Genomic DNA, 24,280 nt, shown 5'->3' with positions numbered 1-24,280 from the left:
GGCAGCGGTAACATGCTTTTAGAACACAGAACATAAAATCATAAGGCTGGAAGGGAACTCAAGAGGTCTTGTAGTCCAGGGGTCCTCAACCTTGGCAACTTTAAGGCTTGTGGACCTCAACTCCCAGAATTCCTGGCTGAGGAATTCTGGGAGTTGAAGTCCACAAATCTTAAAGTTGCCAAGGTTGAGGACCCCTATTTAGTCCACCCCCCTGCTCAAGGCAGGAGATCTTTTTCCATCCCAGTCAAAGGGTGGTTCAGCCTACTTTTGAAAACCTCTGGGTCATGTGAATAATTTTGAACCCCAGCTACTTCTCCTGTTTGTCCCATTCCCAGTTATCATGTCACCCCTTATCCTTCTCTTCAATAGGACATAAGATTTTTTTGCCACCAGATCTTTACTGCTCTTCTCTGCACTATTTGTAAGGTCTCAACATCTTTTTTCTTTTTTTCATCACCATGACCAGAACTGGATGTATTATTCCATGTGTGACCTCACTAGGGCAGTATAAAACATTCCTATCACTTTTGGTGATCTTAATGCTATCCCTCTGCGTCGGCTTTTTTGGCAGCTGAACTCTGAAGAGATTAGAGAAGATTCCTGACCAAGGAAACCATGGCCAACGGATCAATTAAGGCTCCACCCAGGCCTCGATTGAATGATTAGAACAACAAATTTCCCAGTTAAAAAAAGGAAAGCGTGATAGTTAAGATCTGAACCCTTGAGAGATGCTATCTTGCCTGTTTTTTTCCCAAAGAATTCAAGTAGCCCTCGGCTCACCAACACAAACTCAGCCCAACATTTTTGTTGCTGAAAAGAGTTGTGCCCCATTTTACGACCTTTCCTGACACGGCTGTTAAGCGAATCGCTGCAGTTGTTAAATCAACGACCCGGTTCTGAAGTGAATCTGCTTTTCCCCTTTGGCTCTGCTTGTCGAAAGGTGATCATGTGACCCCCCCAGGGGGGGGGGGAAACGGGACACTGTAACCGGCATAAAGGTGAGTCAGTTGGCAAGTGTCTGAATTTTGACCATGTGACCAGGGGGATGGTGGCCACGGTCGCTAAGTGTGAAAAACAGTCCTACGTCGCTTTTTTCAGTGCTGTTGTAAGCTTTGAATGGTCACGAAATGAACGGTGGTTAAGTCGAGGACTACCTGTGTCAGCATCCTGGCTTCTTTACAAGAGAATCAAGCTGAGGCTGCTAGAGGTTCAATGGCCGCCCTCGAGTTTGCTACCTCGTGCTACCTGTTTCCTTTACCAAGCCCTGTGGTGATTCTCCTCCTATTCTTCTCGGTCTGTTTTGCCTCATTGGCCTGGGTGCTCCACTCCTTCGCGTCTTGGGCTCCTCTTTAAAAATGCTGAGCATTCTTAAAGAAGGCTTCCAAGGGCCATAATGCACCACCAGCAGCACCAGGGTTGATAACACGACACTGTGCCAGCAATTCTAGCTTCTGTCTTCTCTGAAAACTGATGCAAGCTAGGAATGAGGGAGAAATTAAGGTCAGGGAACCACATGGGGAAAATTAAACTGTTAACCCAAAGCAGCAAAATTGCTTGTCTTGCTGTTCTTATTGATGGGTGGAGCTTCATACCAACTCTCTGATTAATTCAAACTTCAAAAGCTTGAATGGGATGCCTCAAAGCTTGACTTAACGTGCTTATGTAAGGTCTAAAAATGCAGGCTTCTCTTTCTATCACACCTTCAGCGTTATCACCACCATAACTTTAAAGACAGTCCTTCACATTTTGGGGAGGCGCATCCATTTGTGCTGAAGTGCCAATCCATAATTTAAAATAACAAAGGAATTGAGAGGGCGATTACAAAAGCTCACATCGTTTTCTTCAGGTTGATAAATATTAATTTTAGGAACTCATTGGTCCATCCTAAGAACTGTGTGCTTTTCCATCAGATCCATGGAAACCTCTTCAGGAGTCCCAATAAGATGCCGTCAGAGCAGGACCTGCCCACCTATCCACCCATTCACCTGTCTGCCACCCGCATGATATGTTCACCACTGGGTAGTCCGGTGTAAGGATGATGTTCAGTTAGGTGTTTTCTCCAAATGTGAGATGGAGGGAATGAAAATGAGAACTGTCCAAATAAAATTAGATGTCGGAGGTGACTAGGCTGAACCTGAGGCAAAGTCATCATCAAGTCCCTTCACGCCAACCAGAGATCTAAGCCCAGCCCACCTTGAACTTGATTGACTCTTTATCTACCACCAATTTGCTTTGACCGTTAGTAATTCAGATTCTTGTAGACAGCTCTAGCATACCACACGCTTATATTCATTTGAATTGCCTAGACTCCTGATTTCCTGAGCGTGACACTAAGGATGGAGCCGAAGAACGTACAGGATCTTGCTGTAGATGCGATTTTAAGGGGGAAACACCCATGGCCACCCACTTGTCACGTCTCTTTTTATCAACGCCACATGCAACCAAGGCTCCCTCTGGGAAGACTCAAGACTCACCGTGGTAGTGCACCGTTTTCCTGGGTACCAAGTTCCACCAGTTGCTGACCGCAGAGGCCTGTGTGCTAAGAACCAGCGAGGTGAAGAGACACACGCCGAGAGCCAGCTGAGGAATCATTCTGCTGGGGAAGGAAGATTCCCACCGTAGGCCGAGAAGAACCATCCACACCAAACCACGGCTGCTGTTACAATCCCAGTTCCTTTCTTCCTCGGTCAGTTGGCCTGGCAAAGGGGAGAGGCAAGGGGTTAGCTGGCTAAGGCTACAGTGGCATCAGTCCCAGTGGGAAGGACCAGGAAGGGTGGTGAAAGAGAAGGGGGCCGCGCGGGAACAAAGGAAGCAGCGAGGGAGTTTCCATTCGGGTACCAGTCTTCTCAGAGGCTCAAGGGCCCTGGTGATTCAGCCAATGAGCAACAGGAAGTGGAAATTTGAGAATCCCTGTTCATCTCCCCCCCCTTCCCCCCCAGCTGTCCCACACGGTCCTGTTTCCCAGATTTCACAATCTGGGTTCCTGTGTATCTGTCTATTAAGGGAAAAGCTTTTTACGTTTCCCGGAGAGGCTGACCTGGATGGAAGAGTCACTGAAATGCAAGCAGTGCATTAAACAAAAGAAACAAAAGGCGCTTCTAATCTCCATCATTAAACTTACAACAAGGAGAATTTCCTCCCCGGCTTTTGTGAGGTCGGAAATGAGGGCTTCAAAGGTGAGCAATTCCGAGGGCACAAAAAGGGAAAGAGAGAAACGGCTTTCGGAGAAACGGCTTTCGTTGCAGGCAGCAGATTCCCCCAACCAATCTTTTGTTGCAGTCTATTATCTCTTAAAATTTACAACCAGGAGCAAAAGGCAGCCAAATGAGCCCTTCCGGTCTCCCAAATCACCACACAGCGATCCTGTGAGGTAGGCTAAAGAAGAAATCCCGGGATTCCAAATAAGCTTCAATGGCTGAATATGGACCAAGTCTCCCCAGCTGTACCCCCAAATATTAGTGACTTCTTCCCATGGACTCCAGACCCGTCATTCCCAACCAGCTATATCTCACCTAAACCAAAATCATTTAGAGGGCACCAGGTTGATATTGCCTGGAATGGAAGCAGAATTTTGCCTCATCTCAGGACATAGAATAGAACAGAACATAGAAAAACAAGAGTTGGAAGGGACCTTGGAGGTCTTCTAGTCCAACCCCTTGCTTGGGCAGGAGACCCTATATGTCATTCCAAATGGCTGTCCAGTCTCTTCTTAAAAACCTCCAGTGACGGAAAACCCACAACTTCTGGGCAAGCTGTTCCACTGGTTAGTTGTTCTCACTGTTAGGAAGTTTGTCCTTAATTCCAGGTTGCTTCTCTCTTTGATAAGCTTCCATACGTTATTTCTTCTTTCCTCAGGTGCTTTGGAGACTAGGTCGACCCCTTTTTTCTGTGGCAGCCCCTTAAATATTGGAAGACTGCTTCTCATGTCACCTCTAGTCCTTCTCTTCGTTAAACTAGACATATCTAGTTCTCTCAACCATTCATCGTAGGGTTTAGCCTCCAGACACCTTATCAATCAGGGTTAGAAATAAGTTCACCTCTCCTGGTTCACTTCAACCATCCAAAACCCACTGTGTGAACTCGTGCCTGGTGATTCACCAGGCTGAAGTCAAGCTACCTTTTCTTAGAAAGAGCCGAAAGTCAATAGCCAGCAAAACTAATAAGAACAAAAAAATAGCATCTTCTACTAAGAAATCTTCTACTGTGAATAAGTACCAAGAACGCAACATGTTCAGTGCAGAAACAAACCGCATAATCTCAGCATCACTAGCTCAGCTTCTCCCAAATTCATGTTCTCCAAAGCTCCTGGATTATAAAGCTCACAATTCTCAGATTTCTCTTCCGAGAAGTTTTGAGCATCATTAAGATTATAAAAAGATAGACCAACCAGTATGACTGTAATAATTTATCTGCCTGTGGATATCTGCACAGGATTGCAAAAGCTATCACTACATTTTTCCCAACCAGGTTTTAGTAATTCAAGGTAAGTATCAAACCCGCTAGATATGGAGTCATTGATATGCATGCATGCGCTCCTTTTAAAATATGGCTCGTACGATGCTCAGGAATAGCAAGTGGCTGGAGGAGCTTTCTCAAAGGAAGAGGGTGCATGAAACAGGAAAAAAAATGCTTTATTTCAAACTCCAAACAACCTGCTACATACTAGAGGCTCCGGTTCAGCACACGTACCGGTAGTCTTTGATTTACGACCACAATGGAGCCCAAACATTTTTGTCCTTAAGTGAGACAGTTGTTAAGTGAGTTTTGCCCCATTTTACGACCTTTCTTGCCACAGTTGTACAGTTGAATCACTGCAGTTCTTAAGTTAGTGAGACAGTTGTTAAGTCAATCTGGCTTCCCCATTGACTTCGCTTGTCAGAAGGTCGCAAAAGGTGATCACATGACTGTGGGATACTGCGACCGTCATAAATAAGAGACAGCTGCTAATTAGCTGGATTTTGATCAGATAACCATGGGGATGGCTGCAATGGCTGTCAAGTGTGAAAAATGGTCACTTTTTTCAGTTTCATTGTAACTTTGGTCACTAAATGAATGCTTGTAAGCTGAGGGCTATCTGTAAAATTATTTCAGAGTTTGGTATGAACCAAAATTCACTGGCTGACTCCCCCCACCCCATTTTCCCAGGCCGGTCCTTCTCTCTCCCCCAACCCACCTCACAAGGTTGTTGTTATTATGGGGAAAATAGGAGGAGGAAGGAGTATTATGTATGTTTGCCATCTTTGGTTATTTATTAAAAAAATAAATAAAGACAGTCTACGCATAACTAAATAACCAATAACTAACTAAGCCCTGGGGGGCCTTAACTGGCCCCACCACATCCTTGCCTTTTTCCCTGTCCTGCCTCTCATCACTTCTGGCTGGGGTACCCCATGCACAGCCTCAGGTACCCCAACCCTGCCTGTCTTGTCTGGTGTCAGAAATGCAGGAGCTAGAAAAGGGGAAAATCTTAATTTAATATTTAAAAAAAAATAAGCGCTTTAATCATAGTAGCCATTGTTCCACCCTGCCTGTGAAGACCGCTTCTGTGGATGAAGTGTCTTTACCCTTCTCAACTTTCCTTTCTTGTCCGAGGCTTTTTCACCAGGCTGCTTAAATTTTAAAAACCTTTACTTAAAAATAAGTGCATCAAAACCGGGTACGTTAGCCCAGGCATCTCCGAAAATCCTGGACCAGGGAAATGTCTCTTTCTGGAACATGCCCCTTTTTGAAACATTCAACTTTCTGACGTGGCAACCAGCCCCGATCCGATCTCTCAAGGAAGCTCTGCCAGTTGGATTCTGCATTAGCTAGCAACGTTTCTCTCCAACTGGCAGAAAATGCAAGCAGATTATTATTGTTGTTGTTTTTGCACAGGATACACCTACTCCAGCTAGCCTGCCTTTTTTTTCAGAACCCTCTTTCTGTCAGAACACGCCGGAAATTCACTTGTTTTCCTACAGGCCACCACCTACAGCAGGAGAAGCAGATGGGCTACTTAAGCTGAATTGACCTGGTGTCATTTTTCAAGATGTGGTATTATTTACCCAGCTGATTGTTTGAAGCCCTGCAACTGACGTTGATGGAGGCCAAATGGCCCAGGAAGGAATGTGCAAAAACAGCAAATGAAGGAGGAGGAGGGCTTTCCTACTCAAGTCTCAGCTCTGGAATATTTTTGCAAAGGAAGCACAATCCTTCCCAGTCCCTTTTCCCTTATTTTCTCAGTGCAAAATTCTGGGAACGTGCACAACACTCGCTCGCTCCCTCCTCACCACTTACACGACAGCAGGCTTGGTCAGATTTGCAGAACCAAATCCAGTTCCTGTATAAGACAACTATGTTCATGTTTGTGAATTTTACTTCTGATAGACTGCCTCTAAACTTGGAAGATCTTTGTTGTTGTTAGTTGCGAGTCGTGTCCGATCCATCACGATCCCAAGGACAACATTCCTCCAGGCCTTCCTGTCCTCTACCATCTTCTGGAGTCCATTTAAGCTCACGCCTACTGCTTCAATGACTCCATCCAGCCACCTTATTCTCTGTCGTCCCCTTCTTCTCTTGCCCTCAACTTTTCCCAGCATTAGGCTCTTCTCCAGCGAGTCCTTCCTTCTCATTAGGTGGCCAACGTATTTGAGTTTTAGCTTCAGGATCTGGCCTTCTAAAGAGCAGTCAGGGTTGATCTCCTCTAGGACTGACCGGTTTGATCGCCTTGCAGTCCAAGGGACTCTCAGGAGTCTTCTCCAGCACCAGAGTTCAAAGGCCTCAATTCTCTGGCACTCAGCCTTTCTTACGGTCCAGCTTTCGCAGCCATACATTGCAACGGGGAAGATCATAACCTTGACTATACGCACTTTTGTTGGCAGGGTGACGTCTCTGCTTTTTATCCTCGCTAAATAGCTCTGGACGGACTAATCCGCCCATAGGATCCTAGCCTTCAAATCCTACGCAGCTGAACCTGGGAGGAAAAACATTTGCAACAGAACAAATTATTATCCCTTTCTAATCTCTTGCCAATTAAATTTCCCAATCTGTGACAGTTTGAAAATATTCAGGGGCAAAGATGTTTTTTTTTTGCTACCGTCAAAAGCCAAGGAATCAAAACGCAGAAAGGAGAAAGGGAAGGAGGAAGAGAACTTTTTCTGTTTTTCTTTCCCTGCTATGAGACACACATTAACATTTCCAGGATGTGTGGAAAAAAACAAAACAAAACAAAAAAAAACAGAAAGAGCATTGTTTTAATTCCAGGATTTTGTAAATCCCGGAAGGTTTTTTTGGAAAAATCTGCAAATTTCTGTCTTCGGAATCTCTTGCCAACTCAAAAGGGCTGAGGTTTTTCATTGCTTGGAAAAAGCGCACTTGGTTTCAAGCTGGAGATGGACTGGGTTTGTTTTTGGGGTTTTTTTGGAGGCAAATTTTCCAAAGCACTCACTGTCCCCTTGCAAGCTTTACAGAAGGGACTTTTCCAGGCTAAAGGCCACCCTCCCCAAGGTAGGCGGGTCTGTGACAAAAACACTGGGTGAGGCCAAAACAAAAACAGCCAGAGAGATCTTCCTTAATTTCACTGATACACCTTCTGGATTCCAACGCCAGCTGATAGGACCCATTAATCTGCCGATACCTTTTAATAATTTGCTCCTTCTAGGGTACTTCTTCCCCTTTTCTGGATTACCATTCAGGTTTGTGTTTATCTCTGTTACTTTTGTGTTTTGTTTTTTTGCATTTTTTTTAAAAATGTTTGTAACAATCGAGAAACCATACTCCTCCTCCTTGAAAACCTCTGGAGAGTTTGTGATTCACATCCAAGCACTGGCTTTCCTAGAATGGAAGAAGCACCTTGGCATACAACAGTTCACTTAGCGACCAAAATTACAGCACTGAAAAAAAGTGGCTTATGACCCTTTTCCAGTTACAACCTTTTGCAGCACTCCCACCGTCACGTCTTCAAAACTCAAACGCTTGGCAACTGACATGTTCTTATGACTGTTGCTGTGTCCCAAGGGCACCTGATCCCCTTTCGCGACCTTACGACAAGCGAAGTCCACGGGGAAGCCGGGGTTCACTTAACACCCTGGTGACTAACGTATCCACTGCAGTGATTCACTTAGCAACTGCGGCAAGGAAGGTCGTACAATGGGGCAAAACTCACTTCGCAAGCGCCTCACTTAACGAGAAAAATATTGGGCTGGATTGTGGTGGTGAAGTCAAGGATTTACCTGTAGTTTTCGCACGTTTGTTTTCCTGCCCCAGTCTGCTCCTATGGAAATAAGGATGTTGGAACTTTTGCATCAGCTGCCAATGGAACAAGGAAGCAGAAGCGAGAATCATCTGAACATCCTGGCTTGCCAGCTTTTGACAAATATCCGCAGGAGGAAGCAAAGGGCTAGACTAGACAGATCAGTGGCCCAGCCCCATGATTTATAGATTGGGGTGCTGCTCCTCCCATGAAGACTCCCCACGTACACAGATGAGCAACTGAAGACTCCCTCTGCCCCTGTCACCTGTGTAGTATGATATGAGTTATCTCTCCTTCCTTCTTCCCATCAGGCATCCTGGCTTGCTTCTTTCTAAGAGGACCAGAGTCAGAAGGTTATCTGCCTACTTGGGTCCCATTTACAACTCTGTGTCAACAGACTCAACCCCTAGACAAGGAAGAAGCAAGAAAGGGGACCCCCTCAGTTTTTGGCTGAAATCCGAGCACTTTGCCAACTGCACATGTTTTGCAAAGAGATGAAAAAAGTAAGGTTCTATATACTTAGGCAAGAAAAACCAAATGTACAGGTATAGAATCGGAGGAAGCTGGCTCAGTCGCAACAACTGCGACAGGGATCTAGGATTCCTAGTAGACAACCACTTACATTTGAACCAGCAGTGTGCTGCTGCAGCCGACAAAAAAGGCAATGCGATGCTAGGCTGCATTAATAGAGGGGCAGAATCAAAATTACGTGAAATGTTAGTACCGCTTTATAATGCCTTGGTAAGACCACACTTGGAATACTGCATCCAGTTTTGGTTGCCACTATATAAAAGAGAGGTTGAGATTCTGGAAAGAGTTCAAAGAAGAGCAACAAAAAGGATTAGGGGGCTGGAGGCTAAAACAGTTGCAGGAATTCGGCATGGATAGTCTAGAGAAAAGAAGGACTAGGAGTGACGTGATAGCAATGTACCAATCATGCCGGCCACATGACCATGGAGACGTCCTCGGACAAGCGCTGGCTCTTCGGCTTTGAAACGGAGATGAGCACCGGCCCCTAGAGTCGGAAACAACTAGCACGCATGTGCGGGGGAACCTTTACCTTTACCTTTTACACAAAGAACAGGGGGTCAACCTATTCTCCAAACCACCTGAAGGCAGGACAAGAAGCATTGGATGGAAACTAATCAAGGAGAGAAGCAACCTTGAGGATTAAGGACAATTTTCCTAATGATGGAACAGCTTGCTTTCAAAAGATGTTGGGGCTCCATCACTGGAGGTTTTTAAAGAGGAGACTGAACAGCCATTTGTCTGAAATGGTATAGGGTCTCCTGCTTGAGTAGGGGGCTGGACTAGAAGACCTCCAAGGCCCCTTCCAACTCTGTTATTCCGTTAAGGTTCTGTTGAGGGTCAAGATTGCCCTCAAGAGCCAGTCAAATTTTCACTTCGTCTTCCTTACAAAGGTTAACGGCAATTCAAACCCTACATTTTTATACAGTATAAAATCTTTTTCCCCAACAGTTATCCCTTCCATGTCTCTAACAAGGGGAGCTCCTTGGTTTCATTATCAGATCCATTTTTGCAAATTTGAATCCTAAGCTAAGGATCAGCCCTTTGCCCATGGGGCAAACTATGTCCTATTTCCACGGCCATCTGCAACCTAGGATGTATATATTTATAACTGAAATAAATCCATTCCCATAAAACAAAGCCTTTTCATTTGGACCTCAAATGCCTCCTTAGTCACACACCTAACACAAATCACAGACCCTTTGAGTGGAGTGACCATATTTTTGGGAAGAAAAAAAAAATTAAAGGACAAACTTGGGAAAGGGGTAAATCAGAAAGACCTAATTGTTTTTATCACCTTGTTTTACCAAGGAAAATTCAGGAAAAACTTCAAAAATCCATATCCTAATTAAAAAATATATATCTAAAATCAAAGTTTTTTTAAAAAAATTCCATTTCCATATTTTTCACATGAATGCAAAAGACCAGGCATTAAGTGGTACCATTTGCACGGTAAAAGTTTAATCACCAAAATAAAAGACAAAGGGATTTTTGAAAAGGACATCTTTCCAGCTAACGGAAATCTAAAGGACAGCTTTTTAAAATAAAGGACTGTTCTTTGCAAAGCGGTGCTATGCACAAATTGTTTGGAGACTCAAGTCTGGCCTTTGCAACTGTTCTCTGATAGAGCCACTGGGCTGTCTACCAGGGCATCAGGAGGGGCCATACAAGATAAGGGGTAGTTACTTCTCTGATCCCCCCTGGGGACACCGTTCTCCCTACCCTACTTGACTGGGTTTTTCGAAACGTATTTCCATTTCCAAAAAATGTAATTAAATGGAGCGAATGTGATGCCCCTGAGGCGTTTATAGAGAATAAAAATTAATGGGCAAGGAGGGGAGGGAAGTGGAGCCTGGGAGCTGTTTTGCAAGTCTCCCCATCTGCATTAGAGAAAGGAGACGGCCAAAGCAGAGGTTGCAGAGGGCTTCTCCACACAAAGGCCATTTGGACTGATGTACTCTCCACTCGCTCTTCAAATCCTGACGTGCGCCTACTCGCCCCAAGACTGCGTGACTGAACTTGCACAGGCTATTCCACACGGCCTCATGCGGGCCTCCCACTTCCCTCTAAAAAACGGGGACCTCTGTGGATGCAACCAAGAGGATTTACTTTTCCATAATTCTTTCTGGGAGTTAGGAAGGGGTTCCCGCACGCTTGCGTCCCTAGCCGAGCTTTGCAAAGGAGGGTTTGGAAATGAGGCATCGGGGCGAGACGTGGAGCAGAAAGCCAATCTTCATTAAGCATCTCAGTTCAGGGATTCCGCCACCAAACTACGGCTTCTGGAGACAGGCATATATCTGCAGCCTTGTTGAAGGCCTCTCACAAAGTTGTGGAAAAGAGGAGAAAAATGTCCAACGGCTTTGAAGAGCAGGTAGGACAAATGGCCGTCCAAGGGTGGATGTGGGGTGAAGAGGCAAGCTTGGAGATTTAGATGGGATGATGGATTTGCTGTTAGAGGCAGTCCTCGACTTGCAACAGTTCATTTAATGACCATTCAAGTTACAACGCCACTGAAAAAAGGGACTTAGGGCCGCTTTTTCACACTTATGGATGTTGCTGCATCCCCATGGTCTTGTGATCAAACTTCAGACAATTTGCAACTGACTCGTATTTATCACCGTTGCAGATTCCCAGGGTCACGTGATTTCCCCTTTTGCGACCTTCTAGTAAGCAAAATCAATGGGGGAAGCCAAATTCACTTAACAGCCGTGTTGCTAATTTAACAAATGCAGAGATTCACTTAACAACCGTGGCAAGGGAGCTCATAAAAGGGGGCAAAAATTCATTTAACGTCCTCGCTTAGCAACAGAGGTTTTTGGGTTTAATGGTGCTCATAATTCGAGGACTACCTCTGTTGTTCAGTTCAGGATACCTGGCCTAAAGGTTAACAATGCAAATTCTTCTTTTCAATTTCATTTTACTGGCCCATTTTAACTGAAGCAGCCTATAAGTCCTACAAGGAAATAAGCGCCCTACAAATGGAACTGCTCAATACATTTTGACCCAGCTCATACAGTCTTCTCTTAGGGCAGGGGGTCTTCAAACTTGGCAACTTTAAGACTTGTGGACTTCAACTCCCAGAATGCTGGCTGGGGAATTCTGGGAGTTGAAGTCCACAAGTCTTAAAGATGCCAAGTTGGAAGACCCCTGTCTTAGGGAGTTTTCCATAACACCAAGATCAGATCTTTGCTCAGAAGATGCTCACTCCTCTCGTCCTACTTTCAGGCTCTTGCTGAAAGACACTGTGAAGCATCGTTGGGCATTTAGGAAATCGCCAGGGCTTGAAACTGCCCCCAAAGCTGCCTCTTCTGTCTGGATGGAGTCCATCCGCTGAGCCCAGAGCGGTCTTCGGAGCAAGGCAGATGTTCAACAGAGCCTGGAGTCTTTCAGCAAGCTCACAGGCGGAGCCAGCCTGAAATTTGTCTATCAACCGCAGGTGTACAGATAAACACCCTCCGCCCTTTTTCTTCTTTTACTATTCTGGCAATCAGCCTGCAAGCTAGGAGCCAGACAGGTTGGGCCTGTTTTCTCTTGGCTGGCTGGCAGCACCAGAGAGCCCTTTGCAACTGGTTGTAAACAGGGGCAGTCCCCTGCCCCAAGGAACAGAATCTACACATGGTTGCCTAGAGGAAGCCCTCTCTGTACTTTCTACAGGAGCGGCAGAGGGACAAGAAAAAGATCCCCAAACCTTCTACCCAGAAGAAAAGAGATTTTTGCAGATATATGCACAATTTTGGAAAAATGAAGAAACCCCTGCAGAGGAGAGTTACAAAAATACTGGAATGCGCAGAAATGGATAGGTTAACGTTAAAAATCAAAGAAAAAGAAGAAACTGAATACTATTGTATGGCATGGGACTTATTTTACCAATGGTTAGCTGATAAAAACGGAGGTTAGAAAGTTGGAAATATGAGAAAATGTGGATTATGTGAGGAAGATCTACAACGGATTAGTAAATACCTTGGATTGTTATACAGTTAATGTGGGAAGTACTATTTTTAACAATACGATTGCTATTTCCTAGCATATGATTGTATTTTGATAAGATTATTGTGTATGTGACGTTTATTGTATTGTAATATGTGTACACCTAGACAACGCACTGTTCAGTACAGAAATGGAATTTTTGAGATGATCATAATAAAAAGAAGAAAAGAGATTTTTTGGAAAAGCAGCAGCAAAGCTCTCTCAGGAACAACCTGGCTGCCACAGCTGTTCACGCCACAAATTGCAACCAGACCCTCAGGCCGGGCCAGCTTAGCCAGCTGACCATATTGCGCTCCATGCTCCAGGTCCCCACCCAAAAAGACACCCATTCGCCTTTTTTTGTGGTTTTATTTTTCCTGAACTTTTAACTACTTCCTGCCTTGCATCAAGTCCAGTGCTGAGTCAGCTCCACACCGGATTGGATTGGGGAGGAGGAAGACGGGGAAGAGAAGCAGGAAGGAACTGGATGCAATCGTTATTTCCTCCAAAGCAGCAGGATTTATTTTTTTCCAACTGAGTTAGTTCCATATCCTCATCTATTCCCACCTCCTGGGAACTAACTGTACTCCTTGGAGACAGTGAACTGCACATCTTCCAGGCCAAATCCGCTCCCCCGCCATGCCACATTCCCCCCAAAAAAAGACAGGAAGGGAGGAGATGGGCAAAGGAAATTGGAAGGGCAAAGAGGCGAGAAACACGTATCCGACGCATTTCTTTGCACGTCAGAGGTCAGCCAGCGTCTCAGTGTTTGCCCACCATGATAAGCAAGGCTAATTTTAAAGGGAAAGGGAAAGGAGGGATTATGGCTTAGCATGAGAAGGGTGAGGGGTGACATGATAGCAGTGATCCAATATCTCAGGGGCTACCATAAAGAAGAGGGAGTCAAGCTATTCTCCAAAGCACCTGAAAGCAGGACAAGAAGCAACGGATGGAAACTAGTCAAGGAGAGAAGCAACCTGGAACTAAGGAGAAATTTCCTGACAGTCAGAACAATTAACCAGTGGAATGACTTGCCTCCAGAAGCTGTGAATGCTCCAACACTGGAGGTTTTTAAGAAGAGACTGGACAGCCATTTGCCTGAAATGGTATAGGGTTTCCTGCCTGAGCAGGGGGTTGGACTAGATGACCTCCAAGGTCCCTTCCAACTTTATATTATTATTATTATTATTATTATTATTATTATTATTATTATTATTATTATTAAATTATGTTGTATGAACTCAGCTAATTTGGCTAGTTTAGGGTTCGGCGTATTATGCACAGCCCGAAAATGGCTAAATATATCCAACAAATGCAGTCTGTGTTCATGTTATTATTCATGCTCGGCAAAGAAGAAACCAACTCTGTACAGGTAGTCCTCAACTTACAACAGTTTGTTTAGTGTCCGTTCAAAGTTACAATGGCACTGAAGTGACTTGTGACCGTTTTTCACATTTACAGCCATTGCAGTATCCCCATGGTCACATGATCAAAATTCGGATGCTGGGCATCTGATTCATACTTATGACCTTTGCTGTGTCCCGGGGTCATGTGATCCCCTATTGCGGCCTTCTCACAAGCAAAGTCAATGGGGAAGCCAGATTCACTTAACAACCGTGTTACTAACGTAACAATTGCAGTGATTCGCTTAACAACTGTGGCAAGAAGAGACATAAAATGGGGCAAAACTCACCTAACAAATGTCTCACTTAGCAACACACATTTTGGGCTCAATTGTGGTCGTAAGTTGAGGACTACCTTGTACATGCCCAGGGTTTCTTAGAGAAAAAGCAAGTCCAGTTTGTCTGTGGATCTTCAGCCCTCTGCCGTAGCCCCTCTGCCCATCTCCCAAAGTGCGTTGCCGAAATTAACATTCCAATTGCTAATTTTCAGCCACATGGGTTTTGGCTACTTTTTCGGGACAAAATAATCCCTTGAAAAGGTGTGTGAAAGCCTCTAGGCAGCTCACGGAACCCAAAGCTAGCGAAACCCCAACCGCACATCCTCCATCTGGCGACATCACGACTTCAAGACGGGAGAATAAATTACATGTTTGCCCTGTTCTGGCTGTTCCTGTCTTAGAACCAGGTTTCTGCATTCTTTTTCCAACTTTAAGTAGAACAACTGGCTTTGCAGATCTCCACAGTTAACAGAAAGAGCAAAAATCAGTAGCCAGCAGAGACCTTAGTAAGTTCCTTTTTCTGAAGGGAGAAAGTTCCCACCCTTGGAGGGCATCCGAGTGGCCTTGCAGGAAAGCACTTTTAATGCCTCCCTTTAGCCAAAGCTTCTAGGTTACCAAGTCATTTCTAAAAAGGTCTCTCTAATTCGCCCATCGCTGGTCAAACCTGGTTGAAAGGAAGCTAGTGGCTATGAGAATGAAAGATCTCAGGGAAGGAAAATGAATGGGAAGGGAAGATTTCAGGCAGTCCTCGACTTACGACCACAATTCAGCCCAAAATTTCTGTTGCTAAACAAGGCAGTTCTTAAGTAGGATTTGCCACATTTTATGACCTTTCTTGCCACAGGTGATAAGTGAAACACTGCAGCTGTTAAGTTAGTAATACGGTTGTTCACCATTGACTTTGCTCATCAAGTCGCAAAAGGGGATCACATGACCCCGGGACAGGGCAACCGTCATAATGAGTCATCCGAATTTTGCCAAGTGCCTGAAATTTGATCACATGACCATGGGGATGCTGCACAGGTTGTAAGTGTGAAAAACAGTCATAAGTCGGTTTTTTCAGTGCCGTTATAATTTCAAACAGTCATTAAATGAACTGTTGTAAATCAAGGACTACCTGTAATTAAAGGTAGCCCTGGCCCAGTTCTGCTTGCATGTACACTGACAGCTTCTGCACCAGAGACAAATTCCTTGTGTGTCCAATCACACTTGGCCAATAAAGAATTCTGTTCTATTCTATTCTATTCCATTCCATATTCTATTCTATATCTGCTATTCTATTCTATTCCATTCTATATTCTATTCTATTCATTCTCTATTCTATTCTACTCTACTGTACTCTATTCTATTCTCTTCTATTCTTTTATATTTTCTATTCTATTCTGTTCTATTCTCTATATTCTATTCTTTCTCTATTCTATTCTATTCTATTCTATTCATTCTCTATTCTATTCTATTCTATTCTATTCTCTAACTTTATTCTATTCTATTCTTTTTTATATTTTCTATTCTATTCTATTCTGTTCTGTTCTCTATATTCTATTCTATTCTATTCTATTCTATTCTATTCTATTCTATTCTATTCTCTATATTCTATTCTATTCTATTCCATTCCATTCCATTCTACTCTATTCCAGTCCAGTCCAGTCCAGTCCAGTGTATTGTTACCAAGTTCTGTTTTCAAAATCCTGGAAGCTGTTGGAAGGAGTCCAGTAAAGAAAGGCTCATTCCTCACCCTGTGTCACAATCTTCAGAAAGGCATCCTCAAGAGCTGTTAGAAGAAATATATTACCCCTCCCATACACAACAAAAGCCATGGGAAGATGGGTTTTAAAAAATATTTGCTGCCTACCAGCGGCATTGTTCCAGAGATGGAAGATTATCGTATGACAAGGGCAGCAATGCCAATGCCAACCTTTTGGAATCGAGAGGGACAAGGCTGGGTTTGAATAATTTAAGATGCTAGTCCTGATGACAGCTGAATTGGCCTTCTGGAGCATCCCACATATATCAGATTCTACTAATTCAGCAAACAGAAAGACTCAGTTTTGCTCCCCAAGAAAAGGTACCAGTCAATCACTCAAATGAGTAAATGCCATTGGATTATAAATTTTGGATATAATCCACTTATGTTAGGAAAAAGTCTGCTTTGATATTAAAGCCATCACCAAAAGACCATCCTGTTAAAAGGGGAATAATCTGGCTCAATCAATGTTTGTTTGCTGGATGGATGCAGCAGCCCCCAGCCAGCTTTACCGGAGCAGATTGTGCAGGCAAAGGATCGTAGCGGTGCTTCTTTCCCCCACCCCACCCCCCCAATACACCCAGCTGTGGTCTTTGCAATGCCCGAGCAGTGCACAAACCAATTCCCCCATTTTTCATACATCCAGATGCCAGGCCAGAGGGATTGGGGCTGAAAGCGCTCAAGAACCCTCAAGTTCCACTGAGGTAGCAGCCGTTAGCTGCCATTGTTTTTCCATTAAGGGAAACAGGAAATGTCGACTTTCCCAGGGTCTCTGAGGGAGTAAAGTTCATGGCAAAGAGGTAGATATAAATGGATTTCCGGAAAGGAGAAAGAGCTCAGCTAGCATTCTGTGGGAACTGCGAAGCCTACTTCCAGAAATCCGCACCATTGAGCCACGCACCTAACGTAGCCAGATGTTCCCATTCGGTGCTCATTCAGGTTGAGGTGCTTAAAAGAAGCTGGGTTAGGTTTGCTGAGGGATGACAGGCCAGAAGGGAAATCCGTAGACAAGTCACCCCAACCTGGTTTTGTAAGAAGGGCTGGATTCAATTCCCAGCCAGAAGGGGCCCCGCACCACCAAGGGCTCTGAACTTACGCAGAGTCTTCCCCCCAAGTCTGGGATAAAGCAACTCTAAGGCAACGTTTCTCAGCCTTGGTGGCTTTAAGATGGTTGGACTTCGACTCCCAGAATTCCCCAACCAGTTAGGGGATGAATGCAAAAGAGGGTAGAGTTTGCACACCCCCATCCAAATCCATCAACCCGGCTTGTCCCCGTTTCCTGACATCTATCATGGCTATATTATACACCTATAACATGGTTACTTGTGCATCTCTAGGATAACACTGTGATGAGCACAGAACTGGGACACGGATTCTCTTCTGTCCAGGATAGGCGTGAGAAAAGGTTATCCAACAGCCTCAAGAAATCTGCAGGGGGTTACATGCCACCTCACCGGAGGGCGGGGGGGAAACGACCTGGCATTGCCACCTCTTTTCGTCCTGTCAAAACCCACACAGAGTTCGTGGCCAACGGTGTGAGAGAGCAGATTGTGAAACCACTGCTTGGCAATTTCCCCAAAGTTTCTTCTCCTGAGAAAAAAGGGGTCTGTCTCTGTCTGAACTGGATTCAGAGGGCAGCTTCTGGATTTCTTCTAGTGATGGTCTCAAGTGGGCTTGTTGGTCTCTGCAGTGGCTTGTTATTTGTTTATACCCCACTTTTGCTATTTTCTTAAATAACTAAAAGTGGTGAACACGTACAATGTTCCTTCCTACTCTTTTCCCCCCAAAACAGCTATTTTGCGAGTTGAGTTAGGCTAAGTCGCTAAGCGGGACTAGAACTTCCAGGCTCCTGATTTCTAGCCTTCAGCGCTGGACCAAACTGGCTCTTGTCACGCTCCGCAGCCTCCCTGGCTGCTCCTACTTCCAATCTGGAAAAGCCCAGGGAATGAGGTCTCGGGGGTGGGGGTGGGGCGAACCAAAGGCGGATCTGCCAAAGAGGCTCCAGAGGTCTCCATGTTCCAGAGCAGCCACAGAAGACCCTGAGCCCTTTCACCACCACGCTGCTCATCTTCGCCGGAAGAAATTTCCTAAAATTAAATCTGGGTTCCTCAAATCAAAATGAGAAGAGGGGGAACAAAACGCCAGCCTGTTTTGCCTGCAACCCCCCCCAAAAAAGCCCTTCTTTCCTGACTTCATCCAACAGCAGGCAGGAACTCAACCAGAAAAGCAGATATCAGCAGCATTAGATTACAGACCGTAGAGAAGTGGATCTGGGCAGCAGCATTAGATTGGATGGAGATAATCTGCCTCCAAATACTGGAACACGGTGTGTGTGTGTGTGTGTGTGTGTGTGTGTACAAACAATTAAATCAGAATTCATTGAAAACGCCAGGCTGATTCTGGAGCAGCTGCAAATGCCTGAAGGGAACAAGAGCTGTCATTTAGAGCACGGCAGCGTGGGTGGCCCAGCCAGCCACCTCCTGAAGGAGAAAGTGCCTGCATTACAGAGCCTTGCCCAGAAGGTTCTCGACTTACGACCATTTGTTTAGTGACAATTCAAAGCTACAACGGCACTGGAAAAAAGTGACTTTGTCACCATTTTTCACACCGCCGACCGTTGCAGCATCTCCCTGCTGCAAACGCTTGGCAACTGTCTCATATTTATGACGGTTGCAGTGACCTAGGGTCACGGGCGAGCAAAGCCAATGAAGGAGCCAGATTCACTTAAGAACCGAGTTGCTAACTTAACAACCGCTGAGATGTACTTAGCAACTTGTCGCAAGAAAGGTTGTAAAATGGAACCAAACTCGCTTAACAACTGTCTCACTTAGCCATGGAATTGAGGGGCTCGGTTGTGGCCGTAAGTTGAGGACTACCTGCACAGTTTCTTCAGCCTGCACTATGTCTTTCCTCCAGGAACTCAAGACTGCTGATGACAAGCTTGAGTGAGCGATGATTCTATTTAACCCATGCACAACAATCCTGTGGGGTAGGCTAGGCTAAGAGAGGTTCCGTGGAAGAAGAGGAGCTGACCCTGGATCCCTCGGGTGCTAGACGGGAAGGGGCTGGTCTGCTCCAGGTAAAGATGTTCGTCAGCTGAAAAAGGACTTCTGGCTTTATCTACCTGGCTTTCTTAGCAACATTGTAAATGTGCTTGTAAATGGGCTTGGCCACTTCTGTCTTCCTCTGGGGTGATTTTCAGCTTCCCTATGTAGCCTCCAGAGTCAAACTGCCCGGTAGCCCCCCATCCAAATGCTAACCGGGTCCGACTCTGCTTAGCTTCCAAATCCAGAGAAAGTTGGCCGCTAGCCCAGCTTAGAAAAAAAAACCTTTTGTCTGTTCAAGGGTTAAAACTGGTTTAACAAAGGCAGAGATTTGGGATTCAGCTCTGATCTCCCAAAACTGAGATGGTTCTTTGTTTACCTGTGGCTCGAACAAAGGAGAAAGCAGAGGGAGGAAAAAAATACCGTGAGAAGAAACCTTTGACAGAGTATTGTACAATCTGGAGGCAGAATAAATCTCACAAAGAAGGAGGGTTCCCCCCCCCCAAATCCTCCATGGGGAAAGCCACGATCAAATGTCAAACGGGCAAGCAACCAGAAATTGGAGCATTCAGACGTGGGTGGCTCAGCCCCAAACAGGGCAGGCGGACTGTGCTTTCAACTGGGGTCCCCAATGGTGCACAAATCCTGGAAATCTTTGGATTAATGCTGAATTCTCACTTCCTTGCTGTGGGAAGCAAGCGTTTCAGGCCCTCCATTGTGCCTTCCTGCCTAATGCTAATGCTAATAATGCTAATAATAATAATAATAGTTGGAAGGGACCCCTGCTCAGGCAGGAAACGCTATACCATTTCAGACAAATGGTTGTCCAGTCTCTTCTTAAAAACTTTCAGTGTTGGAGCATTCACAACTTCTGGAGGCAGGTAGTTCCACTGATTGTGCTGCTAGCATTACAAGTACTCTCCATTTACAACCACAATTGGGAACAGAATTTTTGTTGCTAAGCAAGCAGTTGTTAACTGAAGCACACCCACTTTTACTATCTAGTTGTTGTTAAAGGAACAGCTGCTATTAAGTGAATCATGCAGTCATTAAGCAGGTCCAGCATCTTCTGGCCTTTGCTTGTGGGAAGGTTGCAAATGGCAATCACATGACCTTGGGATGCTACAGTACAAATGTTGATCACATGACCATGGGGATGCTGCAAGAGTTGTAAGTGCAAGGACCGATCATAAGTCACTTTTCCCAATGCTGTTGGAACTTGGAATGGTCCCTAAACGAATGCACACATCTTAGAATAGATCTCAGAATAGAATAGAGCTGGAATGGAATGGAATGGAATGGAATAGAATAGGACCTTGGAGGTCTTCTAGTCTAGCCCCCTGCTCAAGCAGGAGGACCTATACCATCTCAGACAAGTGATGGAGCACCCATGATTTCTGGAGGCAAGCTGTTCCCCTGGTTGATTGTCCTCACTGCCAGGAAGTTTCTCCTTAATTCCAGGTTGCATCTCTCTCTTTTTTTCAGCTTCCAACCATTATTTCTCGTCCTTCCCTCTGATGCTTTGGTGAAAAACCTGACCCCTTCTTCTTTGTGCCAGCCCCTTAGATACTGGAATATTGCTATCATGCCTCCCCTATTTCTTCTTTTCTTTAGACTGGCCAAACCCAAGTTCTGCAGCTGATCTTCATACATTTTGGTCTCCAGGCCTTTGATCATCTTAGCTACTCTTCTCTGAATTTTTTCCAGACTCTCAACATCCTTTTCTGATATGGTGACCAAACTGGCTGCAGTATTCGAGGTGTGGTCTTACTGGGGCTTTATAAAGTGGTACTAGTACTTCACGTGATCTTGATTCTATGCCTCTGTTTATACAATCCAGGATTGTATTAGCTTTTTTGGTTGCTGCTGCACACTGCTGGCTCATAGTTAAGTGACCGTCTACCAGGATTCCATGGTCCCTCTCACAGTTACTGCTTTTAAGCCAGGTCTCGCCCAATCTGTATTTGTAGCTTTGGTTTTTCCTGCCTAAACACTGAAGCAGATGAAGACTCCATTACAGCTGCTCGTAGTTAGCCTCCTCCAGATGTGATGGGGCTGCTCCTCTCCCAGCTTCAGGAAGTTACAGCTGGAGGAAATGGGCCAGGCTGGGAAAGTACTAGTTATTTGCGTGGGGTGACCATCTTTCGCATCAAGAAGTAGATGCGCTTGTTTATCCGTTGCTATTTTGGGGGCTCTGACCTCATGAGGGGCCAGTGTCAAGATTTAAAATCTATTTTTATAGATGCGCTGCTATTTTAATTCTTATTTACGGAGAATGCCAAGAACCGTAAAAAGGGTGATGCAACGGCTGCCCACTTCTGATCTATGGAGACGATACTTTCTGGTTTCTGTTTCGGGTTTATATCCCCCGTTTCCCTTCCTTTTATGCCCACAACCGCCAACCTGAACAGAGAGCTTGGATTTAACTCAAAACCACCCGGGGAACTTTAGAGGTGCAGAAAGAACTGGACTCCAGCTCCTAGTCCAGGGGTGGGGAAGCCTAGCTCTTTTAATGACTCGTGGACTTCAACTCCCAGAATTCCTGAGCCTTGGTGGAGCAGTGGGCTAATGCCTCCTTAAGTAACACCAGCTGCCTGCAATCAGTGCAGGTTCGAGTCCCACCAGGCTCAAGGTTGACTCAGCCTTTCATCCTTCCGAGGTAGGTAAAATGAGGACCCAGATTGTTGGGGGCAATCAAGCTGACTTTGTAATAATGCCGCTTGGGGTGTGTGTGAAAGCCCTAATAAGCAGGCATATACATAGAATGAAGGCTGCTAAGCACATTGGTTTGTGCTTAGATTGTAAGCCGCCCTGAGTCTTCGGAGAAGGGCGGGATATAAATGGGATTAAAATAAATAAAAATAAAATTAGTCCGAGCCTGGTCTCTTTGCCTGGTGCTCCTTGCTTTATCCCAAAGCAAGAAATTGCCTGGCTGGCCTTGCATGATCAGGCAGGGTCAACGTCAACTGGGCAGCGCAGGCTGCAAGCAGAGACCATTTACACTGGAGTCACCTACAAAAGCTGGCTAACAGGCAGCCAGGTTTGCAGGTTGCCAAGAATGACAGCCTTCATCACCGAAGGCAGAACTGTCTCAAGGAGGGCTGGAAAAGGCTTTGAGGAGGCCAGCAGAGCCAAGAAAACCAGAACCACAAAGTGGCACAGCTGGAGGATGCGTTCGCAGGTAGTCCTCGGCTTACAACAGTTCACGTAGTGACCGTTCGAACTTAGAGTGCCACTGGAAAAAGTGACTCATGACCGTTTCTCACGCTTTCATGACCTTTGCAGCATCTCCGTGGTCACATGAGTGACATTGGGATGCTTGACGGCTGGTTCATATTTATGACGGTCGCAGTGTCCCGGGGTCATGTGATCATCTTTTGCGGCCTTCTGACAAGCGAAGTCAACCGTGATACTAGTTTAACCTCTGCCATGCTTCGCTTAACAAATGCGGCCAGAAAAGTCATGAAAATGGGGCCAAAGCTCACAACAAATTTCTCATTTATCAACATAAATTCTGGTCTCAGTTGTGGTGGTAAGTTGAGGACTGCCTGTATTGGGATTCAAAGAAGAGTATGCTGGGAAGGTGCCGTGAAAATCCTTCCCCAGTGAGGGATTTGAGCTGCCGGCCTTCCCCAACTGGGTGCTTTCTAGAGCTAAAGGGCTTGCTGGCTTTCGCCCCGCAACAACCCTGCAAAGTAGGCTGGGCAGAAAATGTGGGCCTGTCCCATCCCTGAGATTGGACTAGACCAGGGGTAGGCAACCTCGGCTCTTTTATGACTCATGGACTTCAACTCCCAGAATTCCTGAGCCAGCCAAACTGAGGGCAAAGGGAGAGGTTTCCATGCTGAGCCAAGCTGGCTCAGGAATTCTGGGAGTTGAAGTCCACGAGTCATAAAAGAGCCAAGGTTGCCTACCCCTGGACTAGACCCTGGATCTCCCTGTGTGGAAGGCAGGACAAGTAGTAACGAATGGAAGCTTATCAAAGAGAAATCCAAATTAGAAATAAGGAGAAATTTCCCGACAGTGAGAACAATTAATCAGCGGGATAACTTGTCATCAGAAGTTGTGGGTGTTCCACCATTGGAGGATTTTTAGGAAAAGATTGGACGGCCATTTGTCTGAAATGGTATAAGGCAGGGGTAAGCAACCTTGGCTCTTTTATGACTCGTGGACTTCAACTCCCAGAATTCCGGCTCAGGAATTTTGGGAGTTGAAGTCCACGAGTCATAAAAGAGCCAAGGCTGCCTACCCCTCATATAAGGTGCCATGCTTGAGTAGGGGGTTGGACTAGAACAGGGCTCCCCAACCCCGGGCCATAGACCGGTACTGTTCATGGCCCGTAAGGAACCAGGCTGTGCGAGCAGTGGGAAAGTGGGCGAAGCTTCATCTGCACATGTGCAGGATCTAGTTTGCGTGTAAAACTATTCCACGCCCCTCCCTCTAGTGTGTGGAAGACCATTTTTCTTCTGAAAGCAGTCCCTGGTGCCAGAAAAGTTGGGGACCACCGGACTAGGAGACCTCCAAGGTCCCTCTCCCAATTCTGTTATTCTGGTCTGGTTTTCCTCTCCAAGTGTTCCTGAATTTGGCTGGAGAATAGATAGCTACTTGTCATCCAATCCCAGCTTTGGCTAAATTGATGCCTTTGAAATATGTTGGATTACAGCTCACGCATCAGAGAGGAAAGCAGAACTTAAGACTCTCCAACCAGTGGATTGCTCTATGTGAATCAGCCAACTGCCTGATGGTTCAAATCTAGAAAAATACAGGATAGCTGCCCACATTCGCTGAGCTCAGCCGTGACCCACTTGCTGTGATAAATGAGGGGCCGGACTAGATGACCTCCATGGTTCCTTCCAACCCTTGTGAGTGTATGGCACACTGGTGGCTGATTTGTTGCACGAGTTGCTTTTCCAGCAGCAGCGCAGCACCTGTTCTCTGCTAGCAATAGCACAATAGTGCTTTTACAGCCCTCTCTAAGCGGTTTACAGCGTCAGCATGTTTCCCTCAACAATCTGGGTCCTCGTTTTACTGACCTCAGAAGGACGGAAGGCTGAGTCAACCTTGAGCACGTGAGACTCCAACTGCCA

General features: G+C 45.5%; 1 protein-coding gene across 3 annotated transcripts in view; it reads right to left on the bottom strand.

The window, feature by feature from the left end:
- SEMA4C (semaphorin 4C) overlaps positions 1–24,280 on the bottom strand; it is an 83,498-nt gene that overhangs the window by 51,561 nt on the left and 7,657 nt on the right. The window contains exons 1-2 of one of the 3 annotated variants that reach the window (XM_083368200.1): positions 11,964–12,206; positions 2,475–2,696 (exon numbers count right to left, since the gene is read on the bottom strand). The exons of 1 other annotated variant lie outside the window; for it this stretch is intronic. In XM_083368200.1, the coding sequence (XP_083224326.1) occupies positions 2,475–2,637 (163 nt within the window). In that variant the 5' untranslated portion in view covers positions 2,638–2,696; positions 11,964–12,206. Of the gene's footprint in view, positions 1–2,474; positions 2,697–11,963; positions 12,207–24,280 lie in introns of those variants that run through there. One more of the 3 variants, XM_083368199.1, reaches the window with a different exon arrangement.

This window comes from Vipera ursinii (assembly GCF_947247035.1).
Source record: "Vipera ursinii genome assembly, chromosome: 8".
Classification (NCBI taxonomy): Eukaryota; Metazoa; Chordata; class Lepidosauria; order Squamata; family Viperidae; genus Vipera; species Vipera ursinii.
This window is presented reverse-complemented; position numbering and strand designations above follow the sequence as displayed.